Here is a 12,024-nt window from a genome sequence, read left to right as displayed (position 1 = left end):
TTCTGTGTTTCTCATGATGAGATTAATGAGCCAATCAAAAACGTTTTCTCTCAAGATTATTCTAACATTAATCCCTAGGGGTGTACATGGATCCGCTGTACCCTTGCAGTCAATCAAGGAGTGCGTCTCAACTGGCGGAATCTCGAAGTACATACATACATGCTAGATTTTGAACTTGTATTCTTCTGTGTGTTAGTCAGAATTGCAAAATCGTGAACATGACAGGTGATTTTTCACCTGCAAGGAGGTTATTACACAGAATAAGAATAAAAGCATGGCTGATTGACAAAATTCAATGATGCAGTACTACCATAAAGATAATAAATAGTAGTTTATTCAATAATTTATTGACATTACACTTGCTGTAAAATGTTTTTTATGTATTCAATTAAATTACCATATCATTTAAAGTACAAGGTACTATTCTTTATTTCACAAGAACCAAACAAACAGGTTTGGAACAACCCCCACATGAGGGGTATTTCTTAAATGAGGGACTGTCCCTATGGCAAGGGGTTATTTTACTATTGTAAAAAATAAAATAGAAAAATTTTGATTTTTTAATTTAAAAATGGGAAAATTCTGGCATTATATTTGGAACAACTTTTCTAAATGAAGGGTCCAATTATTTTGAATAATAAAGAAGATATAAGTTCAAGAACATATCAAAATTCTTGGACATTTGTTGACATATACACTGATATAATACCAGATTGACCATAAGAAGTATGGTTCTTTGAGAAAAATTTCTTCAAATAATATGAATATGTGCTCATTTGGACTTAAAAAAGTGGGTTTTAATGTCCTTAAATTGAGGGGTTACCCCTAGGTGTTGTTCCCAACCTGATAAAGGTCCTTCTTTGTTCATAATTTAAAATTAAAAGTCAACAAAAATGCAATCATTTAATATCCTTACACATGAAAATAAATCCTGGTCTTATAACTACATGTTCATCTTCTCTACTGATATAATAACTAGAATCATGCAAATAAACTTAAGAAAAAGGCTTGTAAACTATTCAACAAAAATGACACTTTTTCTAGACCACAAAACAGCATGCGCAATATACATCGCAAAGATTTGTAACCTTTGAAATTGTTGTCGCACACTAAAACCTCCATGGACACTTTCAAAAGTTGGCAGGTATGTGAGTATATGCATACAGGATTTATTTCCTGCCCTAACATGATAATCTAATGTACTTTCTTTTATCTTGCAATATTTGGTTAAAGCCTCTTGTAGGATGAACTCATCCAAACCAGCTAGAAGTTTTGTAATGGTTCTTATAAAAGTATTATTTTTTACAGGATGCTGTAAGAGCTACCCAAACAACTGCAAACAGAGATAAAACAGAAGGGTTGTTAGATGGAGTGATGCAGGTTGCAGTTTGTGGGGTTTGTACTTGTATAGTTATATTCACACTGTGTATGATCATCAAACTTTCGAGTCAGTTTTTAGTACTCATACTCCATAATTGACCAATCAAAATGTTGGATTTCATGTTTCCAGCATGATTTTTGTGCTCCAAGCACTGAGCAAAGTTTGATGACTTCAACCCCAGATATAGGTACCCTTGACCTGGTTCTCTGTTCATTGTCTAAGGAAAATCTGTGAACCTTTATGTTGGTACTGTATAACTCACAAACTCGACTTTAACAGTCACAATTCGAACAGACCATTGACTTTAACAGTGCTTATTTGTTTTCAAAGGGGATTCTTCCGAACCCCCAGAACCCCACCCCCCTGGCTACGGGTATGATGTTCAGTAATGTTGTTATTCTTAGACACTGAACAGAGAACAGGGCTAAAGGTACCTGTATAAGTGATGATGATACACAGTGGTTAAGGTATTTCAATATATAGTGTCTTGTCCTGCATGATATTATTGCCACTGGATGTTAAGCAAGCCCACAATCAACCAATCAACAACTTCTTTGAAAGTAGTGAGTAAGTATAATTTTAAATAAAATAGAATGTACTACTGTAATAGGATTTTAAAGAGATCAAGATTTTACAAGAAAAAAGTTTATATTTTTCTTTCATTGACAAATTTTTGTATTTTTACAGGTGAGAAAACATGTGAGAATATTTGTCATGTGATGTTTTAAAATTAAGTGTCCTTAACCTCAGGAATAACGTCCAATAAAATCTAAGTATGATGTATACAAGCTGAAGCCCCGCCTATCTTAATTACCTTGCTTGAGCAAACACTGATACAAACAAAGCAAGCAAGCCAAACAAAGATTTGTCTTGCTAGCATTAATGTAAAAGCTGTAATGAGGAGAAGTTTTATGAACACTAACTAAAAAATATATATATGTGATGTTTATCCTACCATGAAAGTGAATAATTCCATAAAACAAAATTGATGACTTTACTTAAAAAGTTTACAGGTTTATTGTACATAATTCCATGTATTAACTGACAACCTTTTTGTATTTTATATATACAGGATAAAATAGGATGGAGAAATAAAGCCAGAAGAATGTTGATATATGCCTCTGATGTTGATTATCATTTCGCAGGGGACGGAAAGGTAAAACATAATCCTTTAAATAACAAGAAATTGGATAAGGTTGGGCAAGATCTTGACACCCAATTCATTTATTGTTCCTCAGGACTAAAGTCAACAGATTAACAATATTCAGTGTTGGAATTGCTTGTGGGGTGTGTTCCTTTGCAATGATTGCCAACAGATTATATTGAACAAATGGAATTCAATCAATTTTGAATAGCATATATAACCTTTACATTAATTTTCGTTCAAATTCTAGCACCAAAATGATTTTAAAAAAATGGTTTAAGTTTATACATACTGCAAAATGAATTATCAACTAAATTATTTCTATTTTGAAAGCCTTTCAGGGGACAAATAAATACCTTCTCATATTAAAAGTTTAGGTCCCGGATTACTTTGAAAATGTTGAATGTGTTGAATATATATGCTTACTTGAAAACGTTAGATCCAATCCTTTTAAAATTCTAGGATGATTTTAACATGAGAAAATGGAACTAACAAGTCTTGGTTTTGACTAGTTTATCTTTGGCTATTTATGAGGAAGTATGGCCCTTTGTTGCCTATACAATGACACTAGTAACTGTGTGTAAACCTAGTTTGCTGTTGTTTTAACAGCCTCTTGCTCAGTTTTTTAACTGTTAGATAGTATTTTTTAAAAGTTCTAATGTCTTGTATGTTTCAGTTAGCTGGTATTGTAAGACCTCACGACCTGCAGTGTCATCTGGCTCCAGAAGGACAAAACATGAAATACACACATGATACCATATTGGTGAGTCATTTATAGTGATTTTAATTTTTTTTAGTTAGAACGTCAGCTTGAACTGAAAGTAAATACATTAGGATAGTCAAATTAGGAGATAACTGTATTGTATTTTAAGCTCCGACGGCATCAATTGGGGATTTGATGGTCGCAAATTAAGTTTACTGGCGACGCGTTAGCGGAGACAGTAAACAGGTATTTGCGACCATCAAATCCCCAATTGATGCCGTCGGAGCTTAAAATACAATATTGTTATCTCCATTCTAATGAAACTGACAGAAAACAACGTTAAAACATGTATTTAAAATCTGTCATATGCCGTCTGCGCTTGCGCGTACGTCCCATAGCATCAATTGTCAATTGATGCCATGTAAGAAAGTGACGTTATCCAATCAAAATGAACGTTACAAACGTTGTTGCATTAGAATAACAGTTAACTGAATCTAGAAAATAGGGAATGTATTATAAACTAACGCACCTGTGTTGTTGTAAATACACACAGTAACTTGTTTTTATGTCAACTGCATAGTTTTATATTATGCACTTATTGACATGTTCTACCATGTAGTGACCACCTTCAACAAATTGAACATATTATGTCATAGGCGGAAAACTTACAACAAGACACAGATTAATGTATAGATATAAAGGAAAAATAAAGGAAAAATGAGAAATACAAATGTTCTATTAGTTTGATGTGAATAGTTGAGTAAAAAAATAACATTACACTTAGGGACCACATCAAAAGATCAATGTAAGATAAAAAACTGAATTCAAATAGTTTGTTTTTTTTTGGGGGGGGGGAGGGGGGTTGAACTAATGCAAGATTTGGTTATCCGACATTGATTTTTACTTTTATCCATATGGGTCAATCAATTTTCCCAAATTAAGTTAAGAGGGGGTGGGTGGGTCAGTGAAAAAACTATGTGAATTAAGTTTTTTATCCTTCATTGAACTTTTGATGTTGTCCCTTATTTGGATTAAACTCCATTTTGGCATTGTTTCCTATGATTGCGATTTGTCAAGGTATTTTTGTAATTAAGATGTATCAGAATTAGATTTTATTGCCAAATAAATTATTGTATCATCTGCAAATAAATTCACTGTCATGATACCACTTCTTTTTATTTGTAAGTGAAACATTGTCAACTATATTGCTCTAGGCAATTCGAGTGCAATAGTTTATATCGAAGGGACAACAAACTTACTATTCTCCTCATATGTATTGAAGGGACAACAAACTTACTATTCCCCCCATAACCAGTTATTAAAAGTTTTATTATACCTATCAAAAAATAATTTCAAATAGTTACAGTATTCTACATAAATAATATCTGTTTTAGGATTACCCATGACAGATGTGTAAAGTATTTACTGAATTCTCTATATAAATACATTATCTGTTTTAGGATTACCCATCAATTGGACAGATAAGAAAAGCTATAACAGATAACAATATAAATGTTATATTTGTAATCGATGATCGTGAAGGCTACAAGAATTATTATGTCAAGCTAAATCCAGATATCCCAGGATCCTTTACTGAAGAATTATCTCAAGATGCTACCAATATCCTATCCATTATAAGAACTACCTATGAGGTTTGTATTGTAGAATCAAGACAATTCTAAAACAAAAAAACAGGTTTTAGTTTGATTGTACACTGAATATTACAACATATATGTTGTGTACATTTTATTATTTTGTATAGGTTATTACTTGTACAAAAACTTTGTCGAGTAATTATGCCATCATACAAGTTATTACTTGTACAAATATAATTGTACCAGTAATTACTTGTACAATTTTTGTTGAGAAAAAGATAATAACTTGTACAACACAATACCTTTGAGTTATATTTGTCTCTTCTTTTGCCTTAGATGTTTTATTGAAAAACTCCTTTCTTTGGGTTTGTAAGTCAAGAATTTTTTTGTCGATTGTCAGGTATACTCTTTGCACTGGTATAGTAACATTGTCTCCAATTTCTAAATCTTTTAATCAACTTTTGGAAACTGCTGTTCTACACTCTAAAAATTGTGTTTAGCCCCTGAACACTTTGTGTTACATGTTTTACCTAAATATGTTTAGGATAATGTTGAAATCCGATACACATAAATGAGCACATGTTCTTTAGCTATGTTTGTTTATCGTCAGAACATGATAGAGGATTAATGTATAGGATTAAAATAAATTTAAATCCCAAAATCCCGAAATTCGAAAAAAAGAATTCCCGGATCCTGTAAGGATCAATCCCGAAATCCCGAGCTTAAAAACACCTTATCCTGGAGTCCCGATAAAGGTCCAATCCCCCTCATTTATGTTAACTTAATAATCAGATAAATTTACAGATCATTGGGTTATTCTATTTCAGTATTTATTCTGCTACTCTTTAACGAAACCTTCTCCTGATTTTGGAAATGAATATTTACTGTCATGCCACAAGTTAATTATTTAATCATATTATATTTTTACTGTTTTGCATCATTACACCTTAGTTTTGACTTTTTTTAATTTTGCTCATATATTTGTTGTACAAAACGTACACATATGTTGAAAGTTTATACCTTTAGGTCTTAGTCATAAATTATTGGTATTATTTGTTTAAAGGGAAACGATTTGTTGAGAACATCAAATAGGCCAAGGTAGAATATTGATTTGTACAAGTTATTGTCTTTTTCTCTGTAAAAATTGTACAAGTAATTACTTGTACAATTGTATTTGTACAGGTAATAACTTGTATGATGGCCTCATACAAGTAATTACATGTACTTGTATAAAATGTTTGTACAAGTAATAACCTGTACAGAATAATAACATGTACACGAGATATATACTTTTTTTGTTGTTTTGAAGTTATGAGATTTTAATTGTGTTTTTTTATGAGTTACAAAACTGAAGTTTTTCTGAATGGATCTTTATGATATACTGGTACAATGTATATGGTTAAGACCTTTGAATACTAGATTAATACAGGATTGACTTGACCTAGTTTTATTTGTCTTTTGGGGACTGTCACAGTTGTACCTCAACATAAGAATGCCTTTAGTAATTTATGCTTAAATTAGGCTGTTAGTTTCTTGTTTAAAGGGGTTTTCCATTTGTCATGTTGGGGCCTTTTATAGCTGACTATGCAGTATGGGTTTTAATCATTGTTGAAGGCAGTACAATGACCGATAATTGTAAGTTTTCTGTGTCATTTGGTCTGATGTGGAGAGTTGTCTCATTGGCAATCTTCTTATTTTTATATATAATTTAAGGTTGATTATGAGAGCATATGAAATAATTTGATATGTGTTACATTATTTAGAATTTCAATTGGTTATCTTGAATTATTCATTTTCTCTTTTACAGAAACTGAGAGGTACAGTTAATTTTGTTAATGAAGCTTTCCAAAATATTGACACCCAGTACTGGTCAGCTTGTGGAGGGTAAGTTATACACATGACATGTTTACTTCAGGGCAATTTCATCAGTGGCCTTGCACCAACTGATTACTGTTCTTACAAATGGTAAAAATGATAGTACAGACATTTATTTGTTTAAATTGTCAAGAAAAACAGATTATTACATCAATAGATATAAGAAGTTGTGGTAAAAGTGCCAATGAGACATAAACTCTTCATTCAAGTCCAATTTGTAAAAGTAAACCATTATAGGTCAAAGTACAGCCTTCAACATGGAGCCTTGGCTCACCGACCAGCAAGCTATATGGGGCTCCAAAAATGACTATTGTAAAACTACTTAAACAGGGAATCCAATGGTCTAATCTATTTAAAAAATGAGAAACACTTATGAACCACATTAACAAACAACAACCATTGATCATCAGGTTCCTGACTGAGGACAGGTGTAAACAAATGCAGCCGGTTTAAACATTTTAACAATATTTGCATGAAGTTAAATTAGCAGGGCTAATACTGTGACAGAATCAAGGTATATATAAACTAATATGTAAATTAAATACATGTGAAACCAACGCTTATACTTTAGTATGAATTGAAGTTTCTCCAATTCATGTAGGCTTCTGATCACTTCCTTATTGTCTTTTGTTGAGTAAAATGTAAAATATAATAATAAAAAATGAGTTAAACATGTGATCTTCTGAAAAGAGTATGTTCAGAAAAGAGTTAAACATGTGATGTTCAGAAAAGAGTAAAACATGTGATGGTCAGAAAAGAGTAAAACATGTGATCTTCAGAAAAGAGTAAAACAAGTGATCTTTAGAGTAGATTTTTAGGCAGTTAAGCTGCCTTATGCGAGCACCCTGGATTTGTGTGCTACCTAATAAATGCTGAAATACGTGCCATTGTTATCATCTAGCTGGCCACTATGTTATTTATAACTTATTGAACAGTTTTTTCTTACTTTTCATTCTGGATTACAAAAAATATGACCAGAAAAAACTTAAATGATCGTCGATTTTCCCAAAAGTTTTGAAGTTGCACATAGGAAGTAGAGCACATTAGGAATCCTTATGTAGTTTATTATCCCCTGAGCTTTTGGCTAAGAAGTCAAAGAACAAATGTATGAAATATTTAATCGCCGAAAATCTCTAAAGACAAGTAGTTAAGATTGTTTTTCGTCAATACGTAGTCAACTACGTCAGTAGTCTATTAATATAAGTTCAACTGATCACGCTGTTGGCGGCAATTTTGAATTAGAAGACGAAATTTTCGTATCTTTTCAATTTGGATGCAGGGGTTCAAATTAGCGGTGGTCCGAGGTCTGCGACCTTCCACTTTTGCAGTCGGACTTTCTACTTGGTTACTAGCAACGCCCGACATGCCCGACGGACCTTGAAAGAAAATAAAAAAATAACTTTTTTACCAAAGTTTCCTAATAAACGATCTCAAACTTATTTTCATCATTACTGTTCATGACAGCAATTTTCAATTTGTTAAACCGCAAGCTTTATACAGAAAATCGCCGACAAATAACGTGTAAATCCGAGTAAAATCGTATCTCACTATCTGTCAAAAACAACATTGAAAAAAAAAAATGGCTGCCGCGAGAAGACAATTACAATATCGGATCCGATTCCGGAACCGGATAAGGGTAATCCGGGTTTTGGCTATCAGCTAAAAAAATCCAGACAGGTGACAAAATACATCTATGCATGGTAAATAAATATAAACACTAGAATAGAAAACCAAAAGATATATGTAAAAAAAAGAAAAAGCAGAAAATATTTTGTTCACCAATTTTAATGTCAAAATCCGTTGTATTGGACCAATACAATGTGACAACTGGGAACAGTTTATCTACCAATATATATGTTCCTGGTAACAGTATAAATTTTTTTTTATCAGTGATAAATGTTGGTAATGCATGTTAGATGCTTTAAAAGTTAAACATATTACTGCAATTTCAAGGGGTATTTTTTCTTCTCAATTTTGAAAGGTCAGTTAAAATAGCTGGAAGTTTCTCATATATAAAAAAATGATGTGAGATGATTGCCAATGAGACAACTGTCCACAAGAGACCAAAATGACACAGATATAAACAACGCATTTTTGCGCCTGTCCCAAGTCGGGAGCCTCTGGCCTTTGTTAGTCTTGTATTATTTTAATTTTAGTTTCTTGTGTACAATTTGGAAATTAGTATGGCGTTCATTATCACTGAACTAGTATATATTTGTTTAGGGGCCAGCTGAAGGACGCCTCCGGGTGCGGGAATTTCTCGCTACATTGAAGACCTGTTGGTGACCTTCTGCTGTTGTTTTTTCTATGGTCGGGTTGTTGTCTCTTTGACACATTCCCCATTTCCATTCTCAATTTTATAGGTCATCGTACGGCCTTCAACAATGAGCAAAGCCGATGCCACATAGTCAGCTATAAAAGGTCCCGATAAGACAATGCAAAACAATTCAAACGAGTAAAACTAATGACCCTATTTATATAAAAAAAAATATATAAAAAAAACAAATATGTAACACATAAACAAACGACAACCACTGAATTACAGGCTCCTGACTTGGAACAGGCACAAATAGTGCAACTATATTATATGATGCCTGAATGTAAGCAAATAATATGATATATAGGTGGAGTCCATTGGGCCACTCGACCTCCTCCTGTTTGATAACTTTGAAACGGATGAGATCCCCACCCCTCAACCATATACATTTATGTATGAGACTAAATAACTAATCAAATGAAATATAGGGGAAGTCCAGGTAGGGTCACCCCACCCCCTCATGTTTAAGAACTTGGAAACAGTCGAAATCCCCACACCTAAACCATATTTATTCATGTATGGGACAATATATATATAATCAAATGAAATATAGGGGAAGTCCCTGGGGGTCACCCCACCCCACCTCTTTGAGAACTTGGTAACGTTCGAGATCCCCACCCCTAAACCATATATCTTCATGTAGGGGACAATATAACAAATCAAATGAAATATGTAGGGGGAGTCCCTGGGGATCACCCCACCCCTCCTATTTGGGAATTTGGAAACGGTCGAGATCCCCACCCCTAAACCATATATATTCATGTATGGGACAATATAACAAATCATATGAAATATAGGTGGAGTTCGTGGGGCTTGTCTTCCCCTACCGGTTTGAGAATTATAAATCGGTTGAGATCCCCAATCTTGAACCATATATAGTCATGTATGGGACAATATTTCAAATCAAAGGAATAATAAGGGGGTTCCTATGGCCACTGTACACCCTCCTGTTTGAGAACTTGGAAAAATTTGAGATCCTCACCCGTTAACCATATATACTAATGTATGGGACTATATAACAAATCAAATGAAATATAGGAGAAGTCCCTGTGTTCACCCTACCCCTCATGTGTAAGAACTTGGAAACAGTTGGGATCCCCACCTCTAAATTAAATGAAATATAGGGGAGTCCCTTCAGTCACCCCACCCCTCCTGATTGAGAAATTGGAAACAGTCGAGATCCCCACCTTTAAATTAAACCATATATATTCATGTTTGAGAACTAATCAAATGAAATATAGGGAGAGTCCTTAGGGTCACCCTACCCACTCCTGTTTGATAACTTAGAAACAGATGAGATCCCCACCCCTCAACCATATATATTTATGTATTGGACAATATAACAAATCAAATGAAATATAGGGGAAGTCACTAGGATCACCCCACCCCCTCCTGTTTGAAAACTTGATAATGGTTGAGATCCCCACCCAAACCATATATATTCATGTATGGGACAAGATAAAACATTAAATGAATGTGTGTGTTTTGAGAACTTGTAAACGATTGAAATACCAACTCCTAAACTAAACCATATTCATTCCTGTTTGTCATTTCAAAAAGATTGAATGACATACAATGTCAATCTCATAGGCTTCACATATGCATGTCACTTTGCTAGACCTAACCAATGTGTACTAGACCTTGCCCAATTTCAGGCGACCATGAGAATGAATAATTATGAGAGCTTTGTTTGGAAGACTTCGTAACAGCATTATGTTACAATCATTTTTTTGATAATTATAAAATTTTATTGATGGAAAATAATTAATTGGTTTAAAGAATTTACCTTTATTATAATTTGAATTATTTCTGGTCCTATAAAGATTTTCATTTTCACATGGCTCATTTTAAAGAAAACATATCTTTCAAGCCCAAGACTGTTTTTATAATTACCTGTCATTTTATTCCAAACTCAGACATCATAGATGAAGGTGGGGGACATTTACATTTACTATGGACAGGTTAATCAGACCTCACCTTTGATCTCTGTAGTAGTAAACATTTGTCTGGTTTGTGTCTCATAACTTTTGTACTGTTGAACACAAACTCAGTTTTCTTTCTAGGGAAGCAAGTCCATTCATACTTTTACAAGCTTGTACTAAAGTCAACTTAAACTACTAACAGTCAACTAATACTTACGTTAACTATCAACTAGAAGAACTGCAATCATTGCAAACTTGTACCACTGCAGACTCATGACCATGAAAAAAAATATACTTGATATATGCGTTGCTTTTAAAAACTTTGACAAAATATGAATTATTTGCCTTAATGATTAATATTTATTCATTAAATGAACATAAATGTACATTATATGAATGTTTAATGTTTGTTCTCTTTAAAGATCTTTAAAAAAAAATTGAAGCAACATTGCCACAGTTTTTATAATTATGCTTGGCTTGGTTTTTGGTTAACTGCCTACAGCGCTTACAGTGCTTTGATTTTTATTTCAGGAGAGTATCACAAACTGATCAGAGATCAACGTGTTCCAATATATCAGTAGGCGTTCCTGTAAGTTTATATTAAGCCAACTTAAGGTAGAACAAGGTTTTTTAGGTAAACCATGTTGCATAAGAATCTATCAAACCTTTTGGGATGTTATGAAATTCAAATAAAGTAATTTCATTTAAATATCACGATGAAGCATATAATCAAAGTATAACCAATTCTAATATGACATGCTTCTTTTGCTTTGTAAACAACACAGTGATAAAATTATTGATATATATCTATACTTAGGCTCCCAGATGTACATAATAATGGTTGTTAAAATATTACCTCCCATGTAAATCCACATGTATTGTTACCTATTCACAAACGCTATGACAATGTAGCTGTGTTGAAATTACAATTAAAAAAAAAATGTACAGAACCTATATTCTTATTTATGAGGCATAACAAAAAGAACCAATGAATTAGAGCTTGGAAATTGTACAAAATCAGTAAAATAAAATTCCACAAAATTTCATTATTTTTTTTTTTGCACATTAATGTCATTTCAAATCATGA

General features: G+C 33.0%; 1 protein-coding gene across 3 annotated transcripts in view; it reads left to right on the top strand.

The window, feature by feature from the left end:
• Window positions 1-12,024, top strand: part of LOC143064607 (integrin beta-3-like) — a 44,632-nt gene that overhangs the window by 20,720 nt on the left and 11,888 nt on the right. For 2 of the 3 annotated variants that reach the window (XM_076237542.1, XM_076237540.1), the window contains exons 8-13: window positions 1,309-1,395; window positions 2,454-2,537; window positions 3,202-3,288; window positions 4,689-4,880; window positions 6,631-6,707; window positions 11,469-11,526. In XM_076237542.1, the coding sequence (XP_076093657.1) occupies window positions 1,309-1,395; window positions 2,454-2,537; window positions 3,202-3,288; window positions 4,689-4,880; window positions 6,631-6,707; window positions 11,469-11,526 (585 nt within the window). Of the gene's footprint in view, window positions 1-1,308; window positions 1,396-2,453; window positions 2,538-3,201; window positions 3,289-4,688; window positions 4,881-6,630; window positions 6,708-11,468; window positions 11,531-12,024 lie in introns of all 3 variants that reach the window. The other variant, XM_076237541.1, reaches the window with a different exon arrangement.

The sequence above is a fragment of the Mytilus galloprovincialis genome, chromosome 2 (assembly GCF_965363235.1).
Source record: "Mytilus galloprovincialis chromosome 2, xbMytGall1.hap1.1, whole genome shotgun sequence".
In the NCBI taxonomy this organism is placed as follows: Eukaryota; Metazoa; Mollusca; class Bivalvia; order Mytilida; family Mytilidae; genus Mytilus; species Mytilus galloprovincialis.
Note: the sequence above shows the minus strand (reverse complement) of the source record. Positions and strands in the feature narration are given on the sequence as shown.